This window comes from Patagioenas fasciata, chromosome 4 (genome assembly GCF_037038585.1).
Source record: "Patagioenas fasciata isolate bPatFas1 chromosome 4, bPatFas1.hap1, whole genome shotgun sequence".
Classification (NCBI taxonomy): Eukaryota; Metazoa; Chordata; class Aves; order Columbiformes; family Columbidae; genus Patagioenas; species Patagioenas fasciata.
Genome location: NC_092523.1, coordinates 58,691,312 through 58,709,072, shown reverse-complemented (window position 1 = coordinate 58,709,072; position 17,761 = coordinate 58,691,312). Strand labels below are relative to the sequence as shown.

General features: G+C 37.7%; 1 protein-coding gene across 5 annotated transcripts in view; it reads left to right on the top strand.

The window, feature by feature from the left end:
* The window catches only part of DCLK2 (doublecortin like kinase 2), an 84,655-nt gene that overhangs the window by 29,863 nt on the left and 37,031 nt on the right, over positions 1 to 17,761 (top strand). For all 5 annotated transcript variants that reach the window (XR_010651277.2, XR_010651276.2, XM_065836471.2 and 2 more), the window contains exon 3: positions 16,206 to 16,308. Coding sequence is in view for 3 of the 5 variants with exons in the window: in XM_065836471.2 (XP_065692543.1) it covers positions 16,206 to 16,308 (103 nt within the window). In the remaining 2 variants the exon portion in view is untranslated. The remainder of the gene's footprint in view (positions 1 to 16,205; positions 16,309 to 17,761) is intronic.

Below are 17,761 nucleotides of genomic sequence, written 5' to 3'. Positions count from 1 at the left end.
TCCCAGGATGACTAAGAACTTTCACTGAACTTAGTTTTTGTACTGCAGGCACTTCGTACTGTATCTTTTAGATCAGGGGTCCTAAAATTGCATTCGGCCCTTTGAAGGCAACTGCGAGGCTGATGTGGCCCTCGGTGAAAATGGGTTTGACACGTCAGTTTTGGAGTATTCTCCAGACAGACTTTCAGGAATATCCATAGTGATACTGAGTTGAGAAAAATCAGCGCAAGTCCAGAGAACCTGACCAATGCTCAGTTGCAGGCTCTGAGCTGTTTGATCTGGGTCTTAAATGCAATAAAGGAACGCTAAAAATTAGCTGTAGACTTTATACTTCTCTGCAGAAAGCTGCATTCAATCCTTGCATGTAAACAGTTTTCAGAATCACTGAGTTCCTCTGAGTTTATTAATAGTTCTCACTCCTTTAAAGGCACCATTATGTAACTGCCATGTATTGAGTGTAAATATTTGTATAACAATTTCAAAGGAATTTTTTTTAGACCAGTAAGCAAAGAGCTCTAGAACAAAAAATATTGCTACAGTCACCTTTAAACAGAAGAAAAGCCTGTCAGGGAAACATCGGTGGAATACTTACAAGATGCAGTGTGAACCATGGATTCCTGGAGTTCACTTTTCCATGCAGTATTCTACGCAGCAGATCTGACATAATGTTCATAGAAAACAGGTGGTTTGTAAAAGCTAATTAAGAATAGTAAAGTAATAGCTGATAATTCTAAACTCCCTTATCAGGTATCTGCATCTCCACTAGAAATATTTCTGGGGAGGCTCAGAAAAATGGAAAAAAAAATCCACTGGTCCAGGGTGTGCTTTCTAGAAAACCTTTTAGCATTATCTCTTTATATGGGAATAAATAAGCCACGTTGCTTATTGTCCCTGAGACTTTCCACTTGAAACTGAATTTAAAAAGAGTATTGTTAATATCGAACAGATGTTTCATATCAATACAAATCATATCTCTAGGCATTTTCTTTAAGGAACTTCTTGTTTGGGGAAGGCTTTGCAACTCAGACAGGTATCTGCCAACTCATTTTAATGCACTTTACAAATCGCACTTTACTGCCAGTCCATTTTAATATATTGGTAGAGAAAATGTCAGGGTAAGTAAAGAAAAATAAAACACACAACTATGACTGGATATACTGAATGCAGAGAAGAATTAAGACTCTTGCAGTGAGTCTGCTAAAAGTAGCTGGTCTTGGGTTCTAATTTTGAACACTAAATCAGTTGATCACTGACAGGGCCCTGTGGAGGTCTGCTTGGCACACATAGTGAAACTCTACCCAGAGCTAGTATAAACAACATATGTTCCCAGAAGCTGCTTAGGAAGCTCTATAAGCACTGGGGAATATCTGCAAAAGCCTCAGACCTTGAGAGCAGAAATAAGGACACCAATACCCTCGTAATGAAGGAGCAGTTGCCAGAACAACGCTCCTGCTTTAGCAATAATCACTAAATAGATTAAGGATAATACTGCTGTAAGCAAGTGTAGGAGTGGTTGGAATTCTAACCAGGACTCCAGTATGGACAGAAATTCTATCAATGGGAGGAACTGCAAGAGCGGGAGGTATAAAGTGAATCTCTTAGTATAACTGATATGTGAGATTCAGTGATGATATCCTGATCCCTTTTTCTTTAAGTGCCTGCTTTACACTTTTATGATCTATATAATCTCAAGATTGTGATGTTATTTCAGCATTTGAAGACAATTTCAGAAATCATGCCTGAGGAAATATTTTCTGCTCCTGGAGAGTATAAATTTCTTGTGGTCTAAGGAGACAAAGAATGACAAAAATTTAGGTGTTTCTGACACAGGGTACCTACAAAATATCAGTCAAATGAGGGGTTCAGGATTAGACAACTAACTGTATATTCAGCCATATACATAATGGAAGTTGCTAGAAAGCAGAAAGGTGAATTGCATTATGTGCTTCTTAAATTAGGATGCTCCTCCAGACATTGCATACTTTTTAGAGATAGAACAAATAAAATCTTGACCTGACTGCAGAAAACTGGATGAATGGGGCCAGTGCCATGTTGTAATTAAAAATGTGTGGCAATGACAACCTGCTACAGTATTTGCTTTAAAGCCTATCTAATTCCTTGTCTGAGCAGATTCAGTGTCTGCTCCTTATGTGCTACTAAATAGCACTCCCTGATGCTGCTGCTTGTTGCAAGGTGTGTTTGTGATATTAAGAAATTTACCATACTCCTTTTATTCAGTTGTATTGCAAGCAGACTCTAGTGTACAATGTGCATTTCTGTGCAGTTGCATACCCACATGCAGGCCATGGAGCTGTCAGTACTGCAAACCTCCCTTCTGCATAAAGCAAGGAGGAGTTTGTAATACATTTCAGTTCCAGAAGGATCACTTGACAGTGCAATTGCAGTGTGGCTTGAAGTTGGCTCTGATACAAGCAGCAGTGAACTGGCAGCTGCCCAGGCCTCAGCTGCTGGTATTGGTACCCAGGATGCCAGACTGCCTTTTGCAAAGTTTTGTGCTGGAGCATTGCTGCTGTTGATATAGAATATGGTTAGATTAAAGCTACCCTGGATTTGTCTACATGAGATAGAGTCTGTATTAGCAGAGTCAAGTTTAGAAACTTGCATGCAGATGCAGGTACTATCATCTGCAACCTCAGTATTCTTTTTATCAGAATAAATTACAGAATAAATTAAAAATATATTGTAAATATACCTTTCAGCTCCATATGTTGTGATCTTATGTCTACTTAGTCTTGGTGAGGACATTGTTTTGTATTTTTGGAAAAAGAGGAGAGAGAGGATTTGGAAATCTTTTTCTGTTTTGCAAATTAATCCTGGTAATAGTAATGAAAAAAAAATGTGTAATCTAAGGATTCCTGAATCTTATTTGCATAAGTATTTCCATCAACTGCAACAACAGATACATTTTGAGCTGGCCGGAACATCTGGATACCATTCTCTTTAAACTGGAATATGAAACATAAATGCATCAGTGCCACAGCTTAGATTCAGCCAGACTGAGCTGGACCTTGATTAATTCCACTTGTTGGGAGCTGTGGTTGGAACCTCAGGAGGGATGTCAGAGAGATGTTGCAGCTTCAGAAGCTTCCAGTTCCGTGCAGAATAACCTGATAATTCACCTGTTGGGGCTGTGTTTGCTATTTTTAGCTGCCCCAGACTAGCTTAGGGTCAGGAACACAGGGAGCATCCTCTGTATCCTTGGAGATGATCTCCGTGTCACTAGCTGTGTACATACTGCAGCTGGAAACCCTCTTCTGTTCCCAGTTTTGTTGTAAAATGTAACATAGTTTACATTTTTCTTTATATTTGCAGTTTAGTTAATGTTTTTAAAAAATACTCTTTCATCAAAGTTGAAAACAGGTATGATAGATACATACAAATGCTGAAGAAAGCTAATTAAATGGAAAAAACCTCACAGAATGGTATTAATGTTACACAGCAGCACCAGCAGGCACAAAACCATCTTGTAACTGCTCTTGCTGATACGTGCTTAATGAAAAAAAAATGACATATCCATATATAACTCTTCCAGTTCCATAGCCTGGTCTTAGTTTTAGCTTGGAGCAGAATGGGTTTTGCTTATTGTTTGCATGTTTTTGTTTATTAAATCAGAAATAGGTGATTAGTGATGTCCAGACTGGCTACTTTTTGTACACCATGTGACTAAGAATGTGAAGGGATTCTGCTGCTGGACTGACTGGTTTTCTCTATGTGGAAAAAAAAAAGTGATCAATGCACTGAAAATCATGAGGTCTGATGCAGTTCTTTTTTTTTTTAAGCATCATGAAGACAAAGTATGAGGAAATGCTTGATGAACTGGTGATTTATGAACCAAACCAAAACCAACAAACAAACAAAAACCCAACAACTTGAAATTAACAGATGTATCCCAATTCACATTTCTCATTGCCTTCAAATGGCTTTCAGTAATGTTCTAATGCTTCTAAATAGATTTTGTGTAGAGGGAATAGGGTTATTTGAAAAAACAGATCTCAAACAAAATAATGTATTTAGTGAACTCTGACTTTATTATGGCAAAACCACAAGCCTTGGAGACTGTCAGGTTAGCAGCAGTTATCTCAAGTAAGATTTGGGAAAAATAGACTAAGCCAAACTGCTGAAAAGATTTGGTCAGACAAAATGTCAAGATTATACAAATCTAAATTTTACATTTGGCCATCCATTATGTAAATTAATTTTATGTAATAATAAAGTCACATTTATGTAATCCTAAAATCAGAAGTGTTTGTATTACAGGAATAAATATGTTTTCCGTTTGCTCTTCAATGAGTATTAGGATTTTGGAAGAAAGTAATGGTTCAAGTATTGCCAAATATAAGTGGAAGAAAGTGAAAAATTCTTTTCAAGTGCCAGTATTGTTTCCTGAGTATAGTAGAACTAATAATATGTGACTAGCCTTCAGCTTTGAGTTTCACTGTGGTTGATGTTATAATCTGAAGATAGTATTTGCTCTGTTCTGCACTTCAGAGTTAAGGATCTTACAGAAGGAGGCCTGATATGTATTTTTAAATTTTATTAAAAAAAAAATCAGTGGTTTTGAAATGGATCTTCAGTAATAATCTGTGATGTATTGTTCCTGTTCTCTGAAGATTTATTTCCAGATACCATTAATGAGTTCTGAGCCAATTAATTTCAAAACAAGATGATCTTTCTCATACATTTCAAAAGCATCTATCAGATTGATATAATTGATACAGAGGCCCACAAAACAAGATAATGTTACCAGATACTTCCAGTGTTCAACAGCATCTCTCATGTACTGGCTCAGCAGAAACTCATCCAGAATGCTTTAGGGTTTTTTAATATTTAGTAGTATATTGCTGAATTATGACCCTATATACATCTTTTTCACCTCCCAATTTACTCCCAATTTACCTAAAAATAACCCCAACAGACTGAGTCAGCCTTTAATTCCAAAAAAGTACTGAGTCACCTAAATCCTCTGCCTGACTCTCGAAAGTCAAGTTCCAAGCTGCTAAGAGCAGTATGACAATAAAAATGTAATACAGTGTGATTTTAAAATAGGGTATCTAACACTTCGCCGAAGCCCTATAGCAGATGCCACACAAGTCAATTGACTGAGATGGGGTTTAGCACTTATTTTCTCTACTGTTATGTGGTCTTGACAGTGTTGGGAGATGGGGTAGGTTTTATGCTTTTATTCTGTGCCTCTGCGGCAGGGAGGAAAGGGGACGGCGACGTGTGGTCCATTTTACTTTTTTTTCAGAAACTTGTGGATTTTTATTCAAATGAAGAACTGACATTTTCAGACATAAACGTTCTGTTGATTTTTGGTTTTAAGGGGAAAACAATGCAGATGCCTTTTTTTTTTTCCTGGGAGGATTTCTTCTAATATATCGGTATTGATATATCTGTTCTTTATCAGTGCCTAAAAGTGTTACTTTTCTGCTGTCCTCATAATCCATTTGTTTTCTGAACATTAAATCAAAGATCCTTCTACATCTTCAAATGTGTTTTACATGTTTATCTGCTTATTAAAGCAATACAGAAGCAGCAGCAACAGGCCTAGAAATAATGTTGGTGAAAGTTGGGAGCTAATGGAATTGAATTGGATCTCTGAAAACTAGTTACAAAGTACGGTTTCTGTTTCCTGTATTACTGTATTTTTTTCTTGCATTTCTGAGCATCTAATCTTTGATCGGTTATATCCTCACTGTTTTTACTTGATGTTCCTAGCCCAGCATAACTATTGCAGATGTTGCATACAAGTTCAACAGACCTCAATAGCTCATGACAGGCAAAGCAGAGTAAGCATGGAGGCTAATCTGCCAAGACCCAAATACCTTCACAGTATATATGATAGTATTTTTACGTTTAATTTCTTTTATTTCATCTATGAAATGTCATTGTTTGAAATGGTGACTAGAGAGCATCTGAAAGCTTGATTTTGTTTCTCTATTTCCAGTTTGCAATTAAGTGAGGAGGATACTTCAAGAATCAAATGCCTTTGAAAGGTCTGCATGCTGTTTGAATACATGGCAAGCAATTAGCATTGCAAAACCTGTAACCTAATGCTATAAAAATAGACCTGCAAGCTTTGTTGGAAGTGCAGTTGTTGTACTGAAATTGACAGAATGCTGATTAAATTAGGTATTATAAATTAGAGTTTAAAAATATTAAAATATGGATACATTTGACCAAAACTTAAAATACATGTAAAAAGCATCCTTTTAGTCTGTAAGGAGCTCAATGGATTTTAGCAAGATTTCTTGTTATGTGAAGTGGTATATATGAAGGAGACAGAACTGAGAGACCTGGATTTCTAGGGTACCTATACTTTTTGCCCTCCTATTGCAGTGCTGTGAGAAACAGCTCTGAATGAGTTCAAGGCTGAAACCTTGATGCAGGAACTCAGAAGATAATAGAAAGTTAGTTGCAGCGACTCATGCATTAACAGAAACCTACATGAACAATTAAAGCCATAGGAAAACCACAGAATCAGAGAATATTTTGGGTTTGAAGGGACCTTCAAAGGTCATCTAGTCCAACCCCCCTGCAATGAGCAGGGATATGTTTAGATCAGGTTGCTCAGAGCCCCATCCAGCCTGGCCTGGGATGTCTCCAGTGATGGGGCATCCACCACCTCTCTGGGCAACCTGGGCCAGTGTAAAACTGTAGAACTTCCATTTAAAGCTTGAAGATTCTTAAAAATGTATTTGTATTCATCAAAGGACCTTTACAGATTTCTACCTTTTCTTTAATTCTTTTTGCACTGGTTGCAAACACTGCGTTTGAATTTCTTATTTGTCTACGGAGAAAGAGTTCTCATTTAAAGAACTGCAGCTTCTGTAACCTCGCAGGAAACAGTGTCTGCCCGTGAACAGTGGAAATCTTGGATTGCAGTAGATTATAGCTTCATGCCACAGGAATTCATCTCATCTAAAGCATAAGAGAAATTAAAGTACATTGAGTATTTGGCCACATGATTTTTTAAATTTTTTTTTTTTTAAGTTCCCCATAGTATGTGAATGCCATGTTTTTCAAGTAAGGTGATTAGCTAAGGACACTGATTTCTATAATAGTGTAAAAAGGGTAATTTTATGGAAAAAATGGTATAAATTGTATAGTAACTGCAGTTGTGTTGTGGAACATGGGGTCATTAAATCCATAATACTTATTGAATTGGATGAGCCAGCTAGTTGTCCTTATATGTACAGTTTTTCTTTTGGTGTTCTTTCATAATACAAGTAGATTTTATTTTTAGACTAGCTACTCAGTGGTAAGATGGAAGGTTAGTTGTGTGAAGTCAGGTGCTATTTTTGGTTCTGTATTAGACTTCCCAGTTATGCCACCTAAGGAGAGAATCTGTTATGCTGACTTTTGAGCTGCTGTGATTAGTGAAGCTATGGGTAAAGATGTAATCCTTGTTTTATATGAGAAAATACTGTGGTTTTTTTGTTTGTTTTTCTCTTCAGACATACTGGATTATGGTCATGTTATAAGATGCATTTGTTTACAATTTCCACTTATTCCATGTTTAGTAAGGCTGTTGTTTCTCGGTGTAACTTGTGAAAAATCGCGAAGTGTGACACTACATTTCACTGTTTAATATACTGAAATAATCGATTGAGTCTTGTTGAAGTAGTGGATAATACTGCAGGAAGGGTTGTTCTGGGGTGTTTTGTGTTACAGAGACAGACAGATGTGATACAGTGTGATTCAAAATTCACAGAATTTTAGTCATTTTCAGCTGTAATTTATCTGATATCTAAATAGCTGCACGTAATTAGTGCAACAGTTGAAATATGGTCAGTTTTGCCCTTTGGAAAACTGGTGAATGGACCTTGCCAGAAAGTCCTGCAGTACTGGAAGGCTTTAAGAAATGAATACGTGTGGGAACTCACTTTAACTTGTGCATATTTCTACAGCTCATTTTTCTTACTCTCATTTCCCTTGCAGCGAGGATGATTTACTTGAATCACACCCAAATGGGTTCTTCCATTTACACGTGTTCATTTTCTCAATTAAACTTGGAGATGTTAAAAAATATATGCAAAAATCTGCTTAAAATTGGCATAAAACTAAAATGCGGTATGTGCTCTATTTTGTCATCTATTCCCAGTAGCTGTATGGCAGCATGAGCTGTGGTGACCTGACCAGGCTGTTTTTGCAGTCTTTCTGCATTGTCACACTAGATTAGGCATTTCCTGGGCTTACTGCCAGACTTTTTCTGTTTACAAGGCAGCAGGCAAAGATTTAACATTTCTGTTTTCTTTCTTACTCCTTGGATTCCCTGTGGGACAGAAGGGTTTGTCTCCTCCTTTCACAGTGCTATCCCTCATCGCAGGGTATTAGTAAAAGTAGGTTCATTTTGTGATGATGACTGTAATAATGTGACACAGCCATTGATTAAATAGCCATGTAGGAAGCTGGCCTGGAAGAATTATTCTCGTTATGGTCTTTGTTTCTTTCTTTTTTTTTTTTTTTTCCCCTGTTTTTCTAAATAGGTTAACAAGCTGCTTTTATCCAAGACAGGCAAACTCAACATTTACAAATTTTTAAAAACAGAAAACTCATTTTTCTCTCACTGTTTAATGAATTTAATAAACTTGAAGGAAAATACAGAAGAGTGCTAGATGTCAAACCTCAGATGGTAAATCAGACAATGTCTTGTGGAAGTTCTGACCTAGAAATCAGATTTATTATCTAGTTTTATTGCAGCATCCAGCAGAGCTGGGGAGGCCCTCAGACTTTTCACAAGCTGCAGTTGTGCATAGCTTCAGGTATGTGTGTAATTCTGTTGACTGCAGTGGAACTGCTCTCAAGCCTAAAGCTAACCAGCTACATGGGTTAAAAAGGGATTTTGTAGAGTGAGACTAAAAAACAGGTGACGCTACTCGAATTAGCTATACAGAAAAAGGACCATTAGCATGTCTTCACAAGCAGATTAACTGAGACTTGAGAAGGTCTTAGAGCCCCCCGAGTAAATTGCAAACAAACAGACAAACCCCACTTTTAAAATTTTCTTTATTTTGTCAAGAAATATAGGAGATTACTATAAAGGAAAATCAGTGTCTTCAAAATATGAAGTAAATTTGCTGGTCAAGATGCACTGTCATATAACAGAAGATCAGGTAATTTATTTATAAATTTTGTAACACAGTCGATAGTTTTGCATTCTTTCTGTGTAATCTGATCTCTGTTACTGTATCTCACGTTTTAGTCACAGACAAAATAATTGTGCATTTGAGCCTCAGAAATTAAGAGGTATTTGCCCTAATTCCAATTACTGGGTGTTTCAAAAAGATGGACCCAATTTCAAATTAGTTGCCATTTGAAATTGGGTCCATCTTTTTTAAATACTCTGTATTTTTAGAGAGCAAAGGAGATATTTTTTGTCATGGTCTGTTAATGACTTCAAGGAAGTTGCCTACTGGGGAAGTTACTATCAGGAATTGCATAAACCTTATAGCTACAACCACTCGGAAAGATTACTAGAGTCTACCAAGCTCATGGTTACATGTCCTCAAGCTTTTGGACTCCACAGGTTCCACTGTAGCTGTTTTGAGCAGACATGCCCAGTCTTAGTAGCATGTGAGCGCCTTCAAGTATTGCATCAGAGGTTACTAGCTTGATTACCCATCTTTTTGTGTTGCATAATTTTGTTTGGTTTGGGAATTCTCAGAGTGATTCTGTAGTAGAGCTGTCACAGAAAACATACTCTGGTGAGGAAGTTTTGGCAGTCCTAGTTAAACCTCTGAGATGTCAAGTGCTGCTTCTATACCAGCAGGAATCTTACCACTTGACCTAATTTTCCAGGTTTACTACATATCTGATATAGCAGTGGTTTTTGTTGCTGCTCTTGTGTACAATGTGGGCTTCCATATTTGCCTGTATCTTGAACAATTTTGAACAGTTTCTTTTTTGCCTGCTTCTAAATCATGTAACGAATTTGCCTTTGAGGTTTTGTCATTTCTACCAAATTAACAGGCTGTTAATTAAAAAAAGAATACTGGCAACTACAGTATTTTTTTTAAAGGGCATGCCAAGGGCTCAGTTATTGATGACTTTCTCTGCATGTCTGCTTGCTGGATGTATTCTAGCTCCCCATCTGGCTATTCTCTCGCTGTTTACTGAAGATGTGCCAGGAAATGTGACTCAGTATAACCAGTCAAATAGCTGCCTTAAGCTAGTACTGAACCTTTCTTGTGCTAGTCTTGGTTTCGGTCATGAAGGATATTGATGGCTTAGTAAGTAGTGAAGAATATTGGTCGAACACATACACCCCCTTTCCCTTGGTTCAGTTTTTTGTGAGAAAGTGCAGAGACTGAGGGGAAGTTCCAAGGGAAGAAAATGTGTTGAAATCATAGTGCTCAGTAGGAAAGGATAGGAATGTCCTTTTCACCTTCCTTTTTGGGTTCCTGAGGCTGCCCAGAGGAAACACTTCCTTTTGAAAGTTATTTCTGCCCCTGTTGGTGATGGAACTGAAGTAGAAATCAGAGAAGTGATCTGTTTCTGCTGGAGTGCTTTCTTTGTGTTTTGCACTTTGGGACATGCATAAACCCTTGAACTATAAGGCCGATGGCTATGGTCAGAAAGCTTCAACACCACTGCAAGGATTTTACTGACACTGTATGGCTGTGAGGAGGAAGTGACAGGGCTAGCTTTATTTGAAAAGGGGAAACAAAGATTATGATTACCAATATGACTTGACTGGCAAAATAGACAAATATTTGACTTCTGAAATAAAGGTTGATGCAAGGGGCAAAGGGCAAAACCATCAGGATGGTGTAGCTGTAATCTGTTCCTGTCAAAGAAGAGTAACATTTCCCAGGAGAAACGTGGAGATCTCTCACACTGAAGGTGGTAGCAGGGAAGTTGTATCTAGATTTGTCATACTGACATTTACCAAGTTATTCTCATTTTTTTTCAGCCATTTGTGGAAAAAACCTACTGTGTTTCTTTAAAAATTTCAGCCTCAAATGCCCGTCACAACCTCTGAGCTGAAAACACATACACATCCAGCTGCAACTGTGCATGCCAGTTTTCCTTTTGCATCCTGTGTTATGTGCTTCCTTTTAAAAAATATTTACACCATATCCTGTTTTCTTTAAGTCAGTAGATATAATATTTCTTCAGTTATTAAATACAAATAATCTTATGTATCTTTTCCAGTTTTGATGTTTTAGTTTGTAAAGAATTTGACATCCAGAGCAGCTTTCCCCAGACACAGGGTGCGGCTCTTCAGACTTCAGCTGTACAGTCCTGTTGCTGCTTACTTAAATTGAATCAGCCAGACCAAATTGAGCCAAACTATTTGTCTTTACAGCTGTTCATTCTACATTTAGAATGAAGCATATTTGTAGAGCTGGAATAAATACAATTTACTCAGTGAACTCCTGGCTGGAGGGTGTCGATATAGGGTTACAGAACTCTCTTTAGTGCTAAAGGTTTGAGAGGAATTGAATTTTTCAGTAATTTTTAGGTGTTTATAAAGCCTCCATGATGTCAGTCTTTCAAAGTTTTTAGCATTTTTTTCCACTGGAGGTTGGAGTAAAAGTTGGTTTATATAATTCATTTTTTCTAATTGTAACTTTATCATAAAGGACAATTATTAAATATCTGTTAAATTCTGTCTATAAAAGATCACTCATTATTCATATTTCTTCTGGTGGGAATGTATGTTCTTCTTGTTAGATGCAGAGGTGGGAGTAGGGGTTGGTGTAAATTACATTTCTAGGCCTGTGTCATGATAATAGGAAAGAGATTTCTGTATGGATGCAATCTGTGTATTCTAATATAGTAAGTTGATCTGACTGACAAAGTATTTCCTTAGAAAGAGCAAACTACTTTGGTTATAAATATTTATCAGAAATGTAAACCTGTTTTAAAAGGTAAATATGGTGAGTGTATATGACATGAAAACACCGCACTAGGAGACAGTAGGGGACCACAGCAGGGATCAGGAGATTGATTTTTCAAATAGATGTGTTTGTCTCCCTTTCCAACACCGCATTTTAACATTTTGACTTGCATTTTTGTCCATTTCTGTGAGTTTGTGCTTCATTTTTTTTTCTGCTTGTAAACCGTATTTTTGTGCTCTCAGCTATGTGGTTTCAAATGCTTTTACAAACTTACAAACTACTGGTAGCCATGCCACTTCTGTAACATAATGCATATTTAGTAACATGTAACACTGTTAGTAAGGTCTTTATGTTTTTCAAAAAACTTCATCCATTCAGTGTCCCAAGATTTCCTCAGCTGGGCTAGCACGGGGGAAAGGTTTTATGAGAAAAGACTGCTTCTTTTGTAAGACCCTTCAAGTTTTGAATCACTGAATCATTGAGCCTCTTGCATACTCGTTTGGGTTTCTTGCAGTTGAAGCCAGTTATAATTTAATTTTCCTGGTGCTGCTGCTTGAATTATGTTGTCTTGATCTTCAGTCTAATGGTAAGCCCGGCCTTTCTGAGCCTGTCAGGAATTAGCGGTGCCCTGAGTCGTTTGCACGTTGTCTCAGAAAGCCATGAAGGACGGGAATGTAAGTGAGCTGTTCCTGGTGAAACAGACACAGGGTAATGCTGTAGTGACCCTACTAAAAAAAAAAATAAAAAAAGAAAAAGTAATGATGACTTCCAGTTATATGTATCTGGGACTTCTCGCACAATGTTTTTGCTTTTTCCTATTCCCTTGTATTCCTGCTTGTAATTCTAAGCCATTAGAAGTATTTTTAAAGCAATTGTCCAGTTGTCTATGTCAATTAAAGCCACAGACAGGAGAGAGATGTTCTGATTGTGCTTTACTGCAAGGCTAGCAATGGAAAGCATGTGTTCTATATCTTGTATAGAGCTTTTATGGATGTTAAGGAAGTGGACAGATCTGAATCTCAAAAAATGACCTAATGACTGTTATTTTTAAAAAAGCTCTAAACACTGTTGAAAATCAGATCTCATTTTGATGCTTAATTTCTTCAAAGTATCTAAAGCTTTTAACATTTTCAGCTTCATGCGTAGAAGCTCACAGCATCAGGACTAGCAATAGAGTTGTTACTTGAATGAATGAATGACCACGTATTTGACTGTTCTTGCTATGGTTCACTTATGTGCAGCTTTCCTTTGAAAGACAGTTTGGGAAATATTTTGAGGGACTGAACAGTTCTTTCAGCACCAAGTGCAACAAACCAGAGAATTGGTAAGACAGATTATAGACACTTGGTGGAGAGAGAAGCTACATTTGTCATACACTAGTTTAACAAACCAAATTTTGATCCCTAACTTACTGGAATGACTGACATTCTATTTCTGTACAGAAGTTCTACTGCTAATGAAACTGAAAAAAATAAAAATGAATAGGTGTTCAAAAGTTTCTTGGTTTTAAATTTCTAAACTGATTGAATCCTGCTCAAAGCTATAATAAAAAATGCTGTATAAGCTAAGTGTGGAAGTTCTTTGGGATGGAATTGTGTGGTTTGCAAGTTAGACCACAGTGGACCTGCAGCATTCGAAATCCCATGCAAACCATTCATTTCAGCTTTCCCTCAACAGTGTTTTGAACACTAAGGGAACACTGTTACCATTAATTGCAGCATATACCTTAATTCTGTAGGAAATGGAGACTGTTTGCATTATCATCTGTTTGGGGAGCTGCTTCTTTGGCTTTATTATGATAAAGGCCTAGAAAAATAACCATTAGACTGTACTTCTAGGAAAATGGAAGATTTCCATGAACTTGGTTTTAAAAATACTTCCCTCTGATCATAACATTGTTATTTGTGATTGGTAAGTCCTACTTGTATATTGTATACCTAACCAGTCTGGACTATTTGTAGGGAGAAGGAAAACTTCCAGTATTCACTGCTGAAGTATGGCAAGAATCTGTGATATTTTTCTCATATTTACATTTATCTGGCTTTCAGTTAGAAGTGTAGTTTATTATCATTTACAGTAACCTAAAATATGTCTTGGCTTGTGACTGACAGATGGAAGTCCCCAGGGTCAGGTACAGTGTGTGAGCAGACCAAGGGGCTGGCATTAGCCTGAGCTCCGAGATGCTGCTGTTGCACCATCTCCAGCAGTTTCTCTGATCACTGGTACTCATATTGCCAATTACTCCTGTGTGTTGTTACTGCTGTGGGAAACTATATGCATGAACATGTGGGAAAGCACCCATGGAAATTAATACCTTTCTTAAAGTGTTTTATTCCCCTCCCGAATGATCGTTTACAAAAGATTTTAAGGTGCGTTTCTAAGGATACTTCTGTCATCTCTTGTGCACAGGTCTGACCCTTCCTTTGTAGAACTACTCTGCGAACAAAAGGATGCTGCTGTACGCAGTTATGTCCCTCTGTATTTCCTAGAGCCTTACATAAGACCTGTCATTCTCTCCTCTTTTATTCTCAGCTCAGTTGTTAGACTGGGTACGTTAAGGAGTGAGGGGGAGGCTTTGAATCAGAACAGAAAGATTCATTTTGGGCTCTGCTAAACCGCAGCATTTAACTCTAACCTGCTCAAAACAGCACTGCAAGGGCATTGCAGGCATGAGTAGAGCAGTGATGGGTATGCAGAGCTTATGGAAATTCCACCCAGTTTGGGGGACTTTGGGTGTGAACTTGTTCTTCATCTCTGCCCATGTCCAGCAGTGTGACTGAGGTAAGCGTTCTGAAAGCTTTCTCACAGCTTTTCCTGTAGTGGAGGGCCTAGGTTGGTTGCTGGATTCCTGAAATCTGTGGAAATGATAGTGCATCCTCTTATTAATAGAGAGAATTATTAAGTAGAGAGGAATGAATCCCATGTTAGGAAAACTTCTCTTAAATTTGTACCACCTTTTGAATCCAGTTATCACTGCCTCTTCAGTTAACTAGAAGCAGTGGTTTCAGTTACACCTGAAAATATCTCATGTCAGTGAGAGCAGATTGTCAGTGCAATGGTAGCATGAAAAATTTCGATGGTGGCTGGAGTCCCTTGGCCTCATAACACAGTGACTCAGCTGCTGGGTGCTGCATGTGGTACTGCGGTGAGGATCTCGTTGTATGGGCAGTGGCTGGTCCTGGGGTAGCTGCCGTGACAACTGCGCCTCAGGTCAGTGCCCACAATGGGTGTCCTTGCAGAGGGCTGCTGGTCATTGATATTCTGTTTCTCAGAATACTGCAGGCAGTGGAAACCCTTCCTGCAGATCTGCCAATGTGTACTGTTATCACAGTGGGTAAAATATGCAAATGGTGTTGACAGGTATCTGGGAAGGGAAAAAGCCAGTTTCCCTAAAAGTAGTTTTTTGTTTTACTTCCTTAATTACATGGTTTTACCAAATGGTTGTAAGTTTCGTAGCTTCTACATAGCTTTTATTCCCACATCTCATTTAAGTGTGCAATGGTAAAAAGAATAGGGAAACAATTACACAGTAAAATTTTAATCAATTTATACATTTTAAAATAGCTTGCTACCTACAAACACTGTTTTTCTTACAGAGGAGTTAGGAGGAGTTTGATGGGTTTTCTTGTTGTGGCATTTTTCATTTTAATTGTTTTTAAAGCAAATACTTCCTCCTTCACAAACTTTTATTGACTTTAAGGAGTGAACTTTTTCCAAGGTCTTTGGTTTTCTGTTTTTAAAGACTGTTTAAAACATTTTTCTTTCTGATTTCTGCATCCTTCTTGAAATGTGTTGTAACATCATTAGCGGGACAATTAAGGACAGACAGAGCTGCAAAGGGCATGGACAGGACTCTGTATTTCTTTTTTTCTTGAATAAGAACTACTTTTTAATAAAAGGGGGCATTAAAACATGGAAAGTAAATGCCTCAGGGCATAAAAAATAAATTTGTAGATGCAATAATTTTAACTTGCCATTTTCCCATAAGCAATTAATCTAAGAATACAAGAAGCTTTGATATTTGCATAGTGTTCATAGCTGGTTTTGTCAGTCATAATCATGCATGTGTAGTTATAGGCAAAAATACAGGTGTTAAATGTAAGAGAAGGTGGTTTTGGAGATGAGAGGCAGCAGCATTTTGCATTCTTGACACTGAGGTTTTCTGCACTACTTATGTAGCTGAAGTATTTGAGAAGTGGAGTCTTTCTGTCATTAGAACATTATGGTAACACTGTGAAAAGGAAAACACAAACTTATAAATTGTTGCTGACTAACTGAAGATTTATCATTTGAAAGTACTGCATTTGTTTATTTTGCTTTCTATATTTTACTGTCAAGGTGACATGCTTGCAGGACTTCTTTGGAGATGATGACGTCTTCATTGCGTGTGGACCTGAGAAATACCGGTATGCTCAGGACGACTTCGTGTTGGATCACAGTGGTAAGACTGTACATCCTAAACCCACTGACATAACTACCTTCCTTGAGAACTCTCCCCCTGCCCTACTCAGTCCTCAAGAGTGGTGTGATTTAGGAAAATATACCATGGAATATATTTTCCTACAGATTAAAATGTTTTTCCAAGCCATCATCAGGATTCTGTAAGTCTGTTAAAATACACTAACAAATCTGATCTATTTTCTTGGAAAACAGACCGTGTTCCCTAGAGTTGCATGCAAAACAGCACTGAATTTTAAAAGGTTCAGTCATGGATCCAGTGGATCTAGAATCTATTAGAAATGTTCTATTTTGACGTCTGTGGACCGTAAGATGGTCTCCATATTGCTGGTCTCATGAGATTTTTGAAAAATCACATATGTAATCATGCTCATTTCAGGTATTAAATTGTCCTGCTAGAAAATTCACACATTCCAGTGTTGTCTGCTGTAGATCAGGTGTTGAACCTGTTGTAGGGGGTGTTGGGTGGGGAATGAGGTGAGACAAAGTGGGAGTTTGTTCCCATGCTGTCTGCCATTGACAGATCATGAATTTAACTTGTTTACGGAGCTTGTTTTTCTGTAAAATGTGTCATGTAAGTTCAAGGAAAAAGCTCTCTACCAGGGAGTTTTAGAATTGGCTTGGGATATCAAATCATATGAATGTTGTTTTTTTCTCTTTTTTCCATCTATACTGGTTCAGCTGTAGAACCACCTGGATTTTCTTTCATGAAAAAATGAATCTGTGGGAATGAAAACTTGCCTTGGCAAAAATAGTCAGATTGAGGAGAGCTTCAAGTTGTGCATAAAAGGGGGTTGTTTTATTGTCTTGCTTTGAAGTCACTGAAAGCAAACACCTGCTGTTATCTTTAAGTTTTATAAATGCCATAATTCCATTACAAAATTTTCTGTTACATCAAGAGATATAGCTATATGTCTAACCACAATGGTCCATAGATTTGGATGGATGGAGGATTCAGCTGGCTCCCATTCTGTTGTTATTGCCAGTATGCCACTTTTCCAGAACTGCCTCATTTTGTCGATTCAGCTAGTGTGGAGGTGACAAGAAGGATAGTTTTTTAACATAATTTTAGGCAAGCTAAGATGTACTTTTATTCTTATGCAGGGATGGAAGAGCATGGTTGAATTACGTCACACTGTGAATCACAGTTTGGGCAAAATCAGAATTTCCCTTGCAGATTTTAAGGCCTTAAGTTTGCTTTTCCCATTACACCATGCACAGACTAATTGGGCTCATTTCCTTCCTGAGAACCCTGTGATGGAGGGTTTTTTTCTCCTTTTGTCTCTTTAGCTTTGGTGGTCTCTTCTTCCTTTAGTAACTCTAGAGGTCTTAATGGAGAAAAGCATGTTAGATACAGAGTAAAACATCCCTCGGCTGGCAGGGCACGCAGCTCTACTTATTATTTTTTATGGTCACGTGGCATCATAATGATGGCT